At 45.0% G+C, this 17,097-nt stretch overlaps 1 protein-coding gene across 1 annotated transcript; it reads left to right on the top strand.

The window, feature by feature from the left end:
• The first annotated feature begins 233 nt into the window (after positions 1–233).
• LOC109763172 (cell division cycle 5-like protein) lies at positions 234–6,294 on the top strand. Its single transcript, XM_020322026.4, has 4 exons — positions 234–998; positions 1,916–3,631; positions 4,342–4,623; positions 5,043–6,294. Exons 1-4 carry the CDS (start codon positions 822–824, stop codon positions 5,874–5,876), a joined length of 3,009 nt encoding a protein of 1,002 aa, XP_020177615.1. The 5' UTR covers positions 234–821; the 3' UTR covers positions 5,877–6,294.
• Positions 6,295–17,097: the final 10,803 nt, after the last annotated feature.

Below are 17,097 nucleotides of genomic sequence, written 5' to 3'. Positions count from 1 at the left end.
TGGTCATGAACCTTGATGTATTTTTTATTATGTTTGACGTGTTTTGTACTTTCGATGACTCTTTATAATATAGATCTGATTTAAAAAAAAACTCGTAACGTATTTTTTATTTAGGAAAAGCAGAATTTTATTGTCGGTCTGTTTTTCAAAGTTTTTTGACTTGAAGTTTTTTTTTTGAGTGAATTGAGTTGAAGGTCTGTTCTTTTGTTGTCGGTTAACCGGAAAACCGACCTAGTCGCGCACCGCCTCAGCCCAGCCCATCTACTTGGCCTGCTAACCGTTCAATCTCACCCCTCCTCCCCTCCCCGCCGCCGCAGGCCACCACCAGTGCGCCACGCCGCCACAACACCGCATCGCCGCTCGCCGGCGCCCGAGCCCGGTCCTCTGCCACTCACCTCGCGGCCTTGCCGGCGCGCATCGACCTCCCACCCCAGCCCGCCCGCCCGCCACTGACCCTCCCCGGCGCGGCAGCGACCACGCACCGTCTCCGCCCCCTCGCCTTCGCCCACACCGCCGGGTCCGCCCTCGCCCTCGCTCCCAGCCGCCGACCCCGCACCTCGCCTTCGCCCCGCAGCGCCGCACCCCGCACCTCGCCTTCGCCCCGCAGCGCCGCACACCCCTTTGTCGGCGTCGCCCCGTCCGGCCGTCCCTCCTCCTCCACCTACCAAACCCTAGACCTGCCCCCCTCAAACCCTAGGAGGGACCAGGAGGTCTCGCCGGAGCCGCCCGGCGGGGGGCGCGGCGGAAGCGGAACCCCGGGGGCCCTCTGCGGAGGAGAAGAGATCTAGGAGGCCGAGCGAGGCGGCAAGGGGGGAGGCAAGATGAGGATCATGATCAAGGGCGGGGTGTGGAAGAACACCGAGGACGAGATCCTCAAGGCGGCCGTGATGAAGTACGGCAAGAACCAGTGGGCGCGCATCTCCTCGCTGCTCGTCCGCAAGTCCGCCAAGCAGTGCAAGGCCCGCTGGTACGAGTGGCTCGACCCCTCCATCAAGAAGGTAATAATGCGACCCTAACCCTTGTAAATTTTGCGATAGCTTAGTGTTTTGTTAGCGATTGTTCAGCGATTGGATGCTGTTATGCACAGGTTATCATAGAGGATCTGTAATTGTGATAGTACAGTGAGTAGAAATTAGAGGATCCGTGATTATCATGTGGCGTCTTGGAGATGCTACACCGGATCCAGTTTTGAGGGAATGCTATTTGGTTTGTACTATCTAGTGTACAATTGTCCTGTAAATTGCTCAACATGTTTTTGAAATGCCTCATATTTAACAACCTACACATTGGTTTTGAGGTTATACTATTCTCTCTTCCTGCCATACCATGCTAAAATCCTATGCACTGATTGTGACATGTACCTTATTGTCTTTGCGCAGTGTATTCTTCTTGTTAGAAAAAGTAATATAATGAACACATAATGTCATCTTCGTGTTGGCCTCATTTACTTATTTTCTGGTTATGAATATTTTATTCCTTGCATGATGTTATGCTGTTCACGCCTTTTCTGTGATATCATTGAAATATGAACCTAGCTTGTTAAAGCTATAGAGCAGATTCCCCACAAAGAAAAGAGCTATAGAACAGATGTTCATAAACCTTTGTTGAGAACTCTGAATTGGATGTTTAATGCTTCATTAACACTGTCACCCAATTCTAGAACTTAAGCGTCTAATAAAAACCAAGTAAACCTAACTGAACTGTATTCTAGTTTGTGTGATTTACATGCTAATTGAATTGACTTGTCCAAAATCACCGTCAATCTTTACCTGTCATATGATGCTGCATACTTCTTTTAGTTGGTTATCTGCTCTATTATGACATAGATCTGCCCCATTTTCTGTTTTCAGTTATCTTTGGAATAATATATTTGTCGTTTATATCACGTAACTAACCCCGTGTGTATTGATTCTAGACTGAGTGGACAAGGGAAGAGGATGAGAAGCTGCTCCATCTTGCTAAGCTCATGCCTACTCAATGGAGGACTATTGCACCTATCGTGGGTCGAACACCATCCCAGTGCCTCGAGCGTTATGAAAAATTGCTCGATGCTGCCTGTGCAAAGGATGAGAATTATGAGCCTAATGATGACCCAAGAAAGTTGCGACCTGGGGAGATTGATCCAAACCCCGAGTCAAAACCTGCACGTCCAGATCCTGTTGACATGGACGAAGATGAAAAGGAAATGCTTTCTGAGGCAAGGGCTCGCTTGGCTAACACCAGGGGTAAAAAGGCAAAACGGAAGGCAAGAGAGAAACAGCTTGAAGAGGCGAGGCGGCTTGCATCACTGCAAAAAAGGAGAGAACTGAAGGCAGCTGGTATTGACAACCGGCACAAGAAAAGGAAGAGAAAGGGAATTGACTATAATGCTGAGATCCCTTTTGAAAAGAGACCCCCTCCAGGCTTTTATGATACGGTGGGTGAGGACAGGCCACTTGAGCATGTGCAATTTCCAACTACCATCGAGGAGCTTGAAGGGAGGAGACGAGTGGATGTAGAGGCTCAGTTAAGAAAGCAAGACATTGCCAAGAACAAGATTCTGCAGAGGCAGGATGCCCCTGCCGCAATAATGCAAGCAAATAAACTCAATGACCCAGAAGCTGTCACAAGAAGGTCCAAACTAATGCTTCCACCACCCCAAATTTCTGATATTGAATTGGAGGAGATTGCTAAGATGGGCAATGCTGGCGATCCTGCTCTAGCCGAGGAGCTTGGTGAAGGAAGTACTGCTACTAGGACACTGCTTGCAAATTATTCCCAGACTCCAAGGCTTGGTATGACACCATTGCGAACGCCGCAACGAACGCCAGGTGGGAAAGGTGATGCTATTATGATGGAGGCAGAGAATCTTGCACGGCTAAGGGAATCACAAACACCTCTTTTAGGAGGTGATAACCCAGAGCTTCATCCATCAGATTTCTCTGGCGTTACACCACGTAAGAAAGAGATGCAGACTCCAAATCCCATGGCAACACCTCTGGCTAGCCCTGGCCCTGGTGTTACCCCAAGGATTGGTATGACACCGTCCAGAGATGGAAATTCCTTTGGGTTAACTCCAAAAGGGACCCCCTTCAGGGATGAGCTTCACATAAATGAAGAGGTGGAAATGCAAGACAGCATGCAGCTTGAGCTTCGTAGGCAAGCAGAGTTAAGAAAAGGTCTGCGATCTGGTTTTGCTTCTATTCCACAGCCTAAGAATGAGTACCAGATAGTTATGCCACCTATCACAGAGGAGAATGAAGAATCTGAAGAGAAAATTGAAGAGGATATGTCAGACAGGTTAGCACGAGAAAGGGCCGAGGAACAAGCAAGGCAGGAGGCATTGCTCAGAAAGAGGTCCAAAGTGTTGCAGAGGAGTTTGCCTAGGCCACCTGCGGCTTCAGTGGAGATTCTCCGGCAGTCTCTGATTAAAGGTGGTGAAAGCAGAAGTACCTTTGTGCCTCCTACATCACTTGAACAAGCTGATGAGCTAATAAATGAGGAGCTCCTTAGGCTCCTTGAGCATGATAATGCTAAATATCCGCTTGATGGACAAATTCAGAGAGAGAAAAAGAAAGGAAGCAAGCGTCAGGCAAACGCAGCACCTTTCGTCCCTGAAATCGAAGGTTTCGATGAGCATGAACTAAAAGAGGTATGCTTCTTTTCCGCCCTTATTTTATTATTGGTATTTGATGTTGAACTGTATATCCATTTACTGATAACGTATATTCTGAATTTCGTATAGGTACATTAATATTTACTTGCTGTGGGTTCATAATTGTATATACTCGTGAGTATAACACAGTTATATGGTATATAGCACCCATATGAGTGCAGTAGGTCTAAACTATTCCTGTACCAACCATATGCGTCACTTCTGATTGCCCATGTTTGCTATAGCTAATCCATTAGCATTGAATACTATCCTGGAGATGGCAAGGGAGGTAAACATATATTTTTATAGTGCCCCTCTGAGAGTGTAAAGGATGTTATCATCTACAAGTAATGTGTTAGTTAGAATTATTATGTTATGCTCATGGGCACACGGGCACATGGCCACACACACACACTGTAGAGATCTGTGCAGTATTTCTTCGCAATAGTATTGACAAAGTTTGAGATGTGTATTCTTTCTACTCAGATATGCATTTATTGGATTGCTGAAACACTTTCTCAATGTAGTAATCACTTATAGCCATCTGTTCCTTTTCGTTTAACCGTATACAGAGTTCATTTCTTGCCAAATCTTTATTTACACGTTTATGTTTTTTTATTACTGTTCTTTGTGTCAAATCCTATTTGCCTCGTTTAGTTTAATGTGATGGAGAAGTTTTTTAAATCGCTTAATTTCTTTGTCAACAGGCAAGTTCTATGGTTGAGGAGGAGATTCAGTATCTTCGTGTGGCCATGGGCCATGAAAATGAATCTTTTGAGGATTTTGTAAAGTCACATGATGCATGCCAAGAGGACCTTATGTTTTTCCCTACTAACAACAGCTATGGTCTTGCTAGTGTTGCTGGAAATGCTGATAAAATTTCTGCCTTGCAACATGAGTTTGAAATGTTGAAGAAGAGAATGGATGACGAAGCAAAGAAAGCTTCTCGGCTTGAGCAGAAGATCAAACTGCTGACACAAGGTTACCAGGTTAGTTGGGGAGGATGCATCAATCTTCATTCTGCCATGCCTATATTAATTTTGACCTCTCGTCAGGCAAGCATTTTATACAGTCTGGCTATGCTAAATGCTTCTCTTTAGTTGGCTTAAGCCTTAAGGACACCTCTCTAACATCTGCCCTGTTGATGTTCGCTGTCATTTAAAAATGCACTATGTGGAAGCCAACCCAGAATTTGAAAGATTATCCTGTTGCCCCAAACCAAACTCGCATAATTTGCAAAGAGATACAGCGCTTTAGTGACTGCTTCTGATTTTGCTTTTCATTTGATATATACTGGATTAGTTCTTCTGAAATAATATTGTATGATAATGATTTCATATTCTTTCTAGCTTTTCCATATTGATTTGTGATGCTGATGGTTTGCTTCACTTGCTATTTGATTTGTTAGGCGCGGGCTGCAAAATTGGGATCACAGATCCAGGATACCTTCAAGCAGATGAATACGGCAGCAACAGAACTTGAATGCTTCGAAGAGTTGCAGAAACAAGAACAGATGGCTGGTGCCTATCGTGTGAGAAATTTGGCTGGAGAAGTGAATAAACAGAAGGCATTAGAACAGACTCTCCAAAGCCGCTATGGTGATCTGTTGTCTGGTTACCAGAGCATCCAAGGACAACTTGAGGAGCACAAGAGGCTACTTAACCTACAGAAGGAGGCAATAGAGGCAGAAAAACGTGCTAAGGAGGAGGAAGCTGCAGCTCAAAATCGTGCAAAGGAGGAGGAAGCTGCAGCTCAAGATCGTGCCAAGGAGGAGGAAGCTGCAGCTCAAGATCGTGCTGCTGAGGAAGAAAATGAGAGGAAGAATCACGGCATTGAAGAGGAATCAGGACAGACCAGGGTTGCCAATGAAGAAGCTGCAGGAAGCAAAGAAATCATCGGGGACCAGATGGATGTGGACAACGCAGATGCAGCTGGAGAACTTGTAGGTCCTATTCCTCCACTGCCGGATGCTCAAGTGGATAATGATGGAGCTTCAGTTGAACAGAGTACTTCTAACGCTCAGAGTGGTGACAGCGTTACCATGAACGAGGGAGCTATTGACAAGGTTGATTCGTCCAAATTAGATGGTCAGGACAATACCAATGGTAGCATGGATGTTGATGCTGGTAGCCAGGAAGAGGGAAACAATGTTCCTGCTGCTACAGTTGTAGATGTAGGGAACACACCTGTATCTTCAGATCAAGCTGTCTCGAATGAAGAGAGTGACGTGGTCCCTGAATAAAACATCTTCTGCATACCTCATCTGCGGCGGATGTCACAAGCATGATGACAAAGGTGACCACAAACAGCAATGCAAAGTGTGAAATCTGTACGTGTTGGTAACGTTGTTGATGGAAGACCAAACTGGCAGAGGATAACCAAGAAAAGCAAATTGAATGTTCAAGATTGTAGACTATTACTTCCGCTCCTTCTGAACACGCTTGTGTGCCTTGTTTATTTTGTCAATTTCTGTCAGGCAATCTTCAGTTTCTGTTGATCTGAACATTTTTGGAAAGTAGAAACCTGACATTGGCATCTTATCTATTGAAAATATGAACTTTAGGGAAAAAAGAGTATGAAATATTGTATATTCGTGCTAGCTAGTTATCTACAGTAAGCATCATGAAAACGGCATGCAGCCCGAAGCCAGCCTTATTCGAGTGACCACCTGCCACGTGACATTTCAAATCTCTGAAGCCCTTCATATATTTTGACCCTTCTGGGTGTTTGAATTTTTCACTATGCTTGAATGTATAATTATGCAGAACCGAGGCTAAATTCCCAGTGGTGGAACCTGTCTAGGTTCTCTTGTGAGATATGGAAAGCATTATGAGACCTTTTTGCAGGAGAATCCCGTCATTCGATGTTGTGAACTTAGGAGGGTGGCTACAATGGGGAAGTGCAAGTGCGACCGCAAACCTGGGCTCAGATGATGTGTCTGTTGTCTCTGTCGCATATTCATCTTAAGTTTCTTGTGTACCGTTGGGTTCCATTCGTACCGTTGTGACCCAAGTCCACGGAGGTTGCAGTGGTTTCATAGTTTTTTTTTTCGCGAATACGCAAAAGCTTGCGTATCTTTTTATTGATAGAAAGAGAAGAATGAATACAACAAGGGGTACAACACATGACATGAACGCAAAGAGGCATGAACATGGTGCTCGGAGCATAGAGAGACAGGGTGCTCACCCCGAACAGAGTAAAGAACACAACTAAACCCACTAAGCCTAAAACTAGAGGAGCAGGCCGAAGCAGCATGACGTCAAACATCTTCAAATCCAACACCGAGGACACCACGAGCGAGCAAGATGACGCCTTCAAGAAGGGGGAACGACGTTGTGACGCCGCCGCCATCTGATCCGGTGAACCGGGCCTAGGGTTTCCCCTGATGCTCGTAGAGGGGCACGGATAAGGGTCTTGGCAGCGCCTCCAGGAAGGAAAACGACACCCGCAAGCGTCGTCGCTGCCAGCATCGGCAAGCCGAGCATGGATTTCGCCTGGCCTGAGTCTGAGCGATCCCAAAGCCACCAGATCAGGATCCGAAGATGCCGGAGCCAACCTGCAAATCGACTGAAACCTAGGAAGGAGGGTGGGGCTGCACCTGCCGCCAACAAAAACACAAGATTTGGAGCCGACATGACTCGTAGGTGGACGGGATCGGAGAGGCAGCGGTGTAGAGAGCCGACGCGGATGGAAGGAAGGCGACCGACGCAACCGGCAATCCGGAGCCGGAAGAGAACGCAGATCCGTGCTGCCGAAGGCGAAGCCACCCGAACTCCGGCCAACCGAGGCTGGAAGAGGCGCAGCCGTCGGTGCACCGGGGCCGAAACCGCACCGGTAAAGGACGCCAGCACACCAAGGACACTGGAGAACGCAGGTCCATGGACGTCGGGACCGGAGCGGTGTCGACAAAGATCCACCGCGAAAACTACACCGGACTGGTCGAGGATCGCCGTGACCACACACAAGAAGAGGTCGTCACCGTAGCTTGGAAGAGACGCCGTCGAGGGCGGAGGGTGGCCTGCACCGAGGCAGGACGAGCCCCGGCCAACTCCCCCAAGGGCCTTGCCCAACCCAACGGACAGTAGCAAGAAGGGGGCTGCACTAGTGGGGCCGGGGGGGGGGGGGGGCAGAGGCGGACGGGAGAGGAACACGCGGCCGCGGCCGCGCCGCCGAGCAGGATGGCAGGACGCGGTGCAACAGCTGGACCGGGAGGAAGTCCGCAGTGCGCCAGATCCGATCTGGGGGCCGGCGGGAGGGAGGGTCCTCAGCGCAAGGGGGCGGGGAGGGGGCGAGCACGTCCGCCACACACACCGCAGCCAACCCAGGCCCGGCGCGGCCACGCGAGCCGACCGACGGCAGCGATGCCGGGAGGCGGCGACGGAGGAGAGGGACTGCAGCGGGGGCGGGGGTGCCGGCGCAGGAACGTAATCGCCCCGTCGCCGCCTTCCCCGGGCGCGGCGCGGCTTCGCCGGCCGTCCCTCCGGTGGCGGCGAGCGGCCGTACTGGTGGCGGAGGGGAGCTCCCGACGGCGGCGAGGGTTTCCCCCGTGTCGCCAGACACGGGCGACACGGGGGTGTGTGGGTGGGGGTCCTAGTTGGGGAGTAGTTCACATAAGTGGGCAAATTTGTGACGGTTTTTGCATGGTTTTTCGTTTAATTAATCGTGCAATTCTCTTCTTATATATTAATGGATAAGGCAAAAATTTGCCTCTGTTTGAAAAAAAAATGATAAACACAACAACAATTCTATCCTAATATATGTATCAAAATACCATAAAAACCGGTAACAGTACCCCAATACTGAAGCTCTAAGGCTGCTGCTGCATAACACCATAATGCATACACACACTGTCGCAGAACCAACAAAGTTGGATGTAGCCACTTCTCCCTTGGCCCAGACGGCACTCCATTGGTGGAAATAACAACCACATAGCCAAAGGGGCAATTTGGTCCTGTTAGGTACATACAACAGAAATAGGAAAAGGAAATCAATAAAAGAGAAAATGGCAAGCCCAGAAGTTAGGTGGCGATCTTCCGAAGCCAATCTTGATTTTGCAGGCAGATATTGTCGATGACAAATATCTTAATTTCTTGACTATGTTCCCCGCGAGACTGTTCGACCCGTCCAAGTAGAAGAGCACCACCCTCCACCTCCACCACCACACAACTTCTCGTCCCCGAATTGCATAGGATAATACCGTTGGGTAGGGTTTTTTTAGAAGGGGATATATTTATATCAAGAAGATACCAATTACACCCAGCCTCTGCACAACAAGATGCCTAAAAGCATCCAGGATGCACACAGCTAAAATAACAACCCCGCCATGGTGATCAATCATCTGCGGTAGCAACACTCTAACCACCACCAAAGACAACACCAAACAAGAAAGAAGGTTCTCCAAAAGCAACGCCTCCGGGAAGGAAACAATGCACAAGCGTTGTCGTTGCCAGATCAAAGATCATAGGTTTTCACCCTGAAGAAAGACCCCGTTCCCAAAACAATGCCTTCAATAAGGTCACTGCCAGGCACAACCAATAAAGGCCAAACCTTGGGTTTTCACCCTGGAAATCACGCCTCGGTACTCAAAGGAATACGACCAACAAAGAAGTCATCCAATGCTATCGCCCCAACTTGCGGAGGCTACTACTACAAGCCATGTACCACCATGCTCATAGGAACTCGTGCTCGATATGGATGGGAACATATCCCGCAAGCCAAGTCTGAACAACTGCCTGCTAAGCAAAGTCTTCATCGCATCCAAGACCCCGCCTTCGCCATTTGCAGGTCCTCCAATCACGCCATGGCATTCTCCGCACGTGTTGAACCCTTGGAAATCTTGGTGCAGACATGTCCCAAGGTGTCAACAAAAGAGCTTCGCGATACCCCGTGAATCTGGTTATGCTGATATTGCGAGTGCACACGACCAGCCCCTATCCAACCAAGGTGTCCAAGGAGTGCCATATACGCTAATCCTTGTTTTCCTTCAATGGAGAAGTCGAGAACTCGCCAATGGCCAGATCAAAGAGGACTGCTTTCACGCCAAGCCCGCCACACACCTCGTGCATGGTAGCCCAGCAAAGACGAACCCAGATCTGTGTCGTTGGGTGCCCAAAAAGCAGCCACGTGTTCCATCAACAATAAGGGGGCCTTGCCCCCGGAGGCCATTGGACCGGAAGGAGCACGCCGAACTGGTGGAGCCGTACCACCGCGACCCCAACGGCAGCAGCCCGCGCCACCCCCCGCTCACCGAGTACCGCCCCTCCACCAAGCAGGCCACGACCGGTTGGGACAGAGGAAGGACGCATGGGAGAGATCGGATCTCGTCGGAGATTGGGGGAGACGGAGCCTGAAGGGCAGGGAGAAGGTAGAGAGGCGGAGGGAGCACCCCGCCGCCACCGCGGATCGGCCGGAGGCGGCGGCGAGGGGGAGGAGCACGGAGGAGGGGTTGTTGGGTGGGGTGGCAGCGGTCGTCTCGTGAGCCGCCAGGGCAACCCACGAGACGTGTTTCTGATTGATCATATATTCACGTTGGGTAGGTTAACATGTTGAACCTCTATAGGAGTCTCTATGTGTGGCACCCTTGAACACCACTCCAAAGCATGGTAGTCTACAGCCTAAAAGTGTTAGTACCACCTCATTTTTCGTACAAGAATGTACATGACGAAGAGGAGTTGGCGATCCCAATGTGGATTATGGATGATATATATCAATTGTATTGGGGACATCCCATGAGCCAGCAAATTCCTTAGGTTGTAACATAACTATGCATTTGCGTTTATCCCCAAATCGGTTATCGAAGGAGGCGGAGCACAAATTTTAGTCTTATAAAAGTTGAGTGTGACTCCTCCTATCAGACTATTCATATGCTGGGAGAGGGCTCGAGACTCCCTATAAGGTTGTGTTGCTCTCCGATTGGGTGTGATTGGTGGGACGAAGCACTCGTGTAGCAGGCCAAGACCCATGCGGGTCGGAGACAAAAGCAGGACGCACTTCAGATTGCATAACAAGTGGCAATAGAGCCTAGCTGCCCTGATACAAATCTCAGTGGACTCGCTGGTGGTTGGTCATGGTTAGTGGGTTGAAACACTTGTGCTTTTTTAGGATTTGGAATGCTGGTATAAGCGGAGCCGTAATGGTTGATATTTGATGGAGAGATTTTTTAGGTTTATTCTCACTTTGGTTGTGGGATGGAGGGCATCATAACTTGCAAGGACGAATGTGGCGCATCCTATGGTGCTAATATTTTTGGTGGAGATGGCCTAGATGAGGACCCATAACCTATTATAATGTGGTGTTGCTAACATAATGAATAAGATGCCATGTGGGCAAATAGGGCCAACAAGTTGTGTTTTGACTATATTTAACATCATTGTCTAATTCAGTTCGATAGATGTGCACTTTTAGGGCTTGATGACGAAACAGAGAATATCACACAAGTTAATTGACATTGAGTAAATTTTGCATTAGTTTTGATTTCCTATCTTCACTTTTCTGTAAATAGGAGCCTATACATAGATGTTAGATATGTTGCCACTAATGGTTTAGTATGTGCTTTTTGGATGATGACGCAATGAAGATTAACCTGATTTGTGGTATTGTATATATACTTCTCAATCAAAGTGATCTACATATTTAATGAAGTTAAATTTACCATGTTGAAGGTTGATCAAGAGAATTCTTCAAATTCATTAAAAGTTAAAGAGGTTAGCCAAACCATCTATCATGTGCCACCTACCTAAACTATGTGAAAAAAATACCACTATCATGGCTATAATGCACGAATATCCTAACCCATTTGAGCAATTTATGCCCTGTGATATTGCCATTGACAATAATCATCACAACTCAGCGAAGTGAGATAGAAAAGCATAGTTGGTGAATCATCCCGTCTTGGATCTGAAGGAGCCAAATTGCTCGTGGAACATGCCAGGGAGGCTCCAAAATATTTCCTGGTGCCTTCTAATCCTAGGAAACTCATCCACATATGTCATCTCTTCTCTTTGGATATACATATAGATGACCTACAATGGTTATGACTAGATAAAGTGGGATAACAAGGAGGCTTGGGAAGATAGGATCTACGCATTAATGTTAGGCGTTGTTGATGTGAAGACGCTCTGCCAAATTCACCATATTTATCATTATATGGTCATGAGGCTATCTGATTCTCAAATTTCGACACACACATTACTCTTTTCTGGTGAGCATTCATGAACTATACATCCACCTATGGCTCAAGACATTATGTGTCACTAATTACATGATATCAACACCACATGGTTGAGAAAACTGTGTACACTTCAATAATCGATAAAGTGACCGTGCACATGCCATGGATAACCATGGTCGACTCAAAATCTCATCCCACTTTACCAAATCCTCTATTACCTAAATTTTGTATTATATCGCCATTCCTTCTATAGTTCTACACCTAACTTTGTTGTGTCATAGACTCACATGTGTTTCATAAGGTTGCATATGTCTTGACTGTTGACTCTATCTGTATTAAATTGAGAGATTCACTGAATCTTGTGGATTGTTCCATGGTGATTTACGAAATCATGTTAGCGATTTCAGAATATTTTGAAGAGAGAGAGAGAGATGTGATTTAGGACCTTCATGCTATGGATAGATCGTCTCTGCTTGTTCTTTATATATCTTCCTCACCGACCTCCGAATCGTAACATAATTCTTTTACAATGCAGGCTTGAGGAACGATTATTTTATAGTCCAATGATGTTCTCCGTTCTCGACGATCACTTTCCCCTCCTTCGTTCGATCTGCATCTAATGGATCCGCGCCCTCTTCCTCCTCACATGCCTATGTAGCTTGGAATCATTATGCAAGCTGTAGGTTCGAGTTGCAAAGTTTCTACCTTTTCTGCATGAGAACCCCATCATTCTATGTGGGGAATTTCTACAGAGGGAAATAACCTATCAGTAATCATTTTAAATTTTGGTCTTACAACTGCATTATTAAGCACTAACACGACCACAATTTGCTGGACGGTGTCTTAATGTATGTATCAAAATACTAGCAAGGGCCATTTGCATTCTGTCCCTAACTCAAACCACCTACTCAGATTTGCCCCTAATTTTGAAGCCTACTCAAATTTCCCCCTTGATACGTCTCCAACGTATCTATAATTTTGATTGTTCCATGCTATTATTCTGTTTTGGATGTTTAATGGGCTTATTTATACACTTTTATATTATTTTTGGGACTAACCTATTAATCGGAGGCCCAGTCCAAATTGCTGTTTTTTTTGCCTATTTCAGTGTTTCGCAGAAAAAGAATATCAAACGGAGTCCAAACGGAATGAAACCTTCGGAAGCGTGATTTTTGGAATAAACGTGATCCAGAGGACTTGGAGTGGACGTCAAGCAACCGACGAGGAGGCCACGAGGCAGGGGGGCGCGCCCTCCACCCTCGTGGGCCCCTCGTGGCTCCACGGACCTACTTCTTCCTCCTATGAATACCTACGTACCCCCCAAACCATCGAGGAGCACCACGAAAACCTAGTTCCACCGCTGCAACCTTCTGTACCCGTGAGATCCCATCTTGGGGCCTTTTCCGGCACTCCGCCGGAGGGGGCATTGATCACGGAGGGCTTCTACATCAACACCATAGCCTCTCCTATGATGTGTGAGTAGTTTACCTCGGACCTTCGGGTCCATAGTTATTAGCTAGATGGCTTCTTCTCTCTCTTTGGATCTCAATACAAAGTTCTCCTCGATTCTCTTGGAGATCTATTCGATGTAATCTTCTTTTGCGGTGTGTTTGTCGAGATCTGATGAATTGTGGGTTTATGATCAAGATTATCTATGAACAATATTTGAATCTTCTCTGAATTCTTTTATGTATGATTGGTTATCTTTGCAAGTCTCTTCGAATTATCAGCTTGGTTTGGCCTACTAGATTGATCTTTCTTGCAATGGGAGAAGTGCTTAGCTTTGGGTTCAATCTTGCGGTGCTCGATCCCAGTGACAGTAGGGGAAACGACACGTATTGTATTGTTGCCATCGAGGATAAAAAGATGGGGTTTATATCATATTGCATGAGTTTATCCCTCCACATCATGTCATCTTGCTTAAAGCGTTACTCCGTTCTTATGAACTTAATACTCTAGATGCATGCTGGATAGCGGTCGATGTGTGGAGTAATAGTAGTAGATGCAAGCAGGAGTCGGTCTACTTGTCACGGACGTGATGCCTATATACATGATCATACCTAGATATTCTCATAACTATGCTCAATTCTATCAATTGCTCGACAGTAATTTGTTCACCCACCGTAATACTTATGCTCTTGAGAGAAGCCACTAGTGAAACCTATGGCCCCCGGGTCTATTTTCCATCATATTAATCTCCCGTCAACACGCTATTTCTGGCGCCGTTTATTTTGCTTTCTTTACTTTTAGTCTTTATCATAAAAATACCAAAAATATTATCTTATCGTCTCTATCAGATCTCACTTTTGCAAGTGGCCGTGAAGGGATTGACAACCCCTTTATCGCGTTGGTTGCAAGGTTCTTATTTGTTTGTGTAGGTACGAGGGACTTGAGCGTGGTCTCCTACTGGATTGATACCTTGGTTCTCAAAAACTTAGGGAAATACTTACGCTAGTTTACTGCATCACCCTTTCCTCTTCAAGGGAAAACCAACGCAGTGCTCAAGAGGTGGCAAGAGGGATTTCTGGCGCCGTTGCCGGGGAGTCTACGCACTAGTCAAGACATACCAAGTACCCATCACAAACTCTTATCCCTCGCATTACATTATTTGCCATTTGCCTCTCGTTTTCCTCGCCCCCACTTCACCCTTGCCGTTTTATTTGCCCTCTTTTCCGTTCGCCTCTTTTTCGCTTGCTTCTTTTTTGCTCGTGTGTTGGATTGCTTGCTTGTCACGATGGCTCAAGATAATACTAAATTGTGTGACTTTTCCAATACTAACAACAATGATTTTCTTAGCACTCCGATTGCTCCTCTTACCGATGCTGAATCTTGTGAAATTAATGCTGCTTTGTTGAATCTTGTCATGAAAGATCAATTCGCCGGCCTTCCTAGTGAAGATGTCGCTACCCATCTAAATAGTTTTGTTGATTTGTGTGATATGCAAAAGAAGAAAGATGTGGACAATGATATTCTTAAATTGAAGCTATTTCCGTTTTCTCTCAGAGATCGCGCTAAAACTTGGTTTTCGTCTTTGCCTAAAAATAGTATTGATTCTTGGAATAAGTGCAAAGATGCTTTTATCTCTAAGTATTTCCCTCCCGCTAAGATCATCTCTCTTAGAAACGATATTATGAATTTTAAGCAACTTGATCATGAACATGTTGCACAAGCTTGGGAGAGGATGAAATTAATGATACGTAATTGCCTTACTCATGGTTTGAATTTGTGGATGATTATACAAAATTTTTATGCCGGATTGAATTTTGCTTCTAGAAATCTTTTAGATTCGGCCGCGGGAGGCACTTTTATGGAAATCACTTTAGGAGAAGCTACTAAACTCCTAGATAATATTATGGTTAACTATTCTCAATGGCACACTGAAAGATCTACTAGTAAAAAAGTGCATGCGATAGAAGAAATTAACGTTTTGAGTGGAAAGATGGATGAACTTATGAAATTGTTTGCTAATAAGAGTGTTTCTTCTGATCCTAATGATATGCCTTTGTCTACTTTGATTGAGAATAATAATGAATCTATGGATGTGAATTTTGTTGGTAGGAATAATTTTGGTAACAACGCGTATAGAGGAAACTTTAATCCTAGTCCGTTCCCTAGTAGTTCCTCTAATAATTATGGTAATTCCTACAACAATTCTTATGGAAATTTTAATAAGATGCCCTCTGAATTTGAGACTAGTGTTAAAGAGTTTATGAATTCACAAAAGAATTTTTCAATGCTTTGCTGAAGAAAAATTGCTTAAAGTTGATGAATTGGCTAGGAACGTGGATAGAATTTCTCTTGATGTTGATTCTTTGAAACTTAGATCTATTCCACCTAAGCATGATATCAATGAGTCTCTCAAAGCCATGAGAATTTCCAGTGATGAGTGCAAAGAAAGAACCGCTATGATGCGTGAAAAGAAAGATTGCTTTGTGAAGGCGTGTTCTTCTATTTTTTATGAGAATAAAGATGAAGATCTAAAGGTTATTGATATGTCACCTATTAAATCTTTGTTTTGCAATCTGAATCTTGATAATGATGGGACTGGATATGAGTCAACTTTAGTTAAAAGGCGTCCCAATAATTTAGAGTTTTTAGATCTTGATGCAAAAATTGTTAAAAGTGGGATTGAAGAGGTTAAAACTTTAGATAGCAACGAACCCACTATCTTAGATTTCAAGGAATTTAATTATGATAATTGCTCTTTGATAGATTGTATTTCCTTGTTGCTATCCGTGCTAAATTCTCCTCATGCTTATAGTCAGAATAAAGCTTTTAATAAACATATCGTTGATGTTTTAATGCAATCTTATGAAGAAAAGCTTGAGTTGGAAGTTTCTATCCCTAGAAAACTTTATGATGAATGGGAACCTACAATTAAAATTAAAATTAAAGATCATGAATGTTATGCTTTGTGTGATTTGGGTGCTAGTGTTTCCACGATTCCAAAAACTTTATGTGATTTGTTAGGTTTCCGTGAATTTGATGATTGTTCTTTAAACTTGCACCTTGCGGATTCCACCATTAAGAAACCTATGGGAAGAATTATCATGTTCTTATTGTTGCAAATAGGAACTATGTGCCCGTAAATTTCATTGTCCTTGATATAGATTGCAATCCTTCATGCCCTATTATTCTTGGTAGACCTTTCCTTAGAACGATTGGTGCAATCATTGATATGAACGAAGGGAATATTAGATTCCAATTTCCGTTAAGGAAAGGCATGGAACACTCCCCTAGAAAGAAAATTAAATTACCATATGAATCTATTATGAGAGCCACCTATGGATTGCTTACCAAAGATGGCAATACCTAGATCTATCCTCGCTTATATGCCTAGCTAGGGGCGTTAAACGATAGCGCTTGTTGGGAGGCAACCCAATTTTTATTTTAGTTTTTTGCTTTTTGGTTCTGTTTAGGAATAAATAATCCATCTAGATTCTGTTTAGATGTGGTTTTGTGTTTCAATTAGTGTTTGTGCCAAGTTAAACCTATAGGATCTTCTTGGATGATAGTTATTTGATCTTGCTGAAAATTCCAGAAACTTTCTGTTCACGAAAACAATTGGTTTAAATCACCAGAATGTGATAAAATACTGATTCCAATTGAAGTAGATCAATAAACAAATTATCTAGGTCTTCCTATTTTTCGTAGATTTTCTGAGTTCCAGAAGTTTGCGTTAGTTACAGATTACTACAGACTATTCTGTTTTTGACAGATTCTGTTTTTCGTGTGTTGTTTGCTTATTTTGATGAATCTATGGCTAGTAAAAGAGCTTATAAACCATAGAGAA

Source organism: Aegilops tauschii, chromosome 5 (genome assembly GCF_002575655.3).
Source record: "Aegilops tauschii subsp. strangulata cultivar AL8/78 chromosome 5, Aet v6.0, whole genome shotgun sequence".
NCBI lineage: Eukaryota > Viridiplantae > Streptophyta > Magnoliopsida > Poales > Poaceae > Aegilops > Aegilops tauschii.
This window is presented reverse-complemented; position numbering and strand designations above follow the sequence as displayed.

Bases quoted from the DNA above. Each gene is read 5' to 3' on its own strand.
- LOC109763172 (XM_020322026.4), top strand. From the start codon at position 822: ATGAGGATCATGATCAAGGGCGGGGTGTGGAAGAACACCGAGGACGAG. The intron at 999-1,915 runs GTAATAATGCGA...TATTGATTCTAG, and splicing joins TCGACCCCTCCATCAAGAAG to ACTGAGTGGACAAGGGAAGA. The intron at 4,624-5,042 runs GTTAGTTGGGGA...TTGATTTGTTAG, and splicing joins TGCTGACACAAGGTTACCAG to GCGCGGGCTGCAAAATTGGG.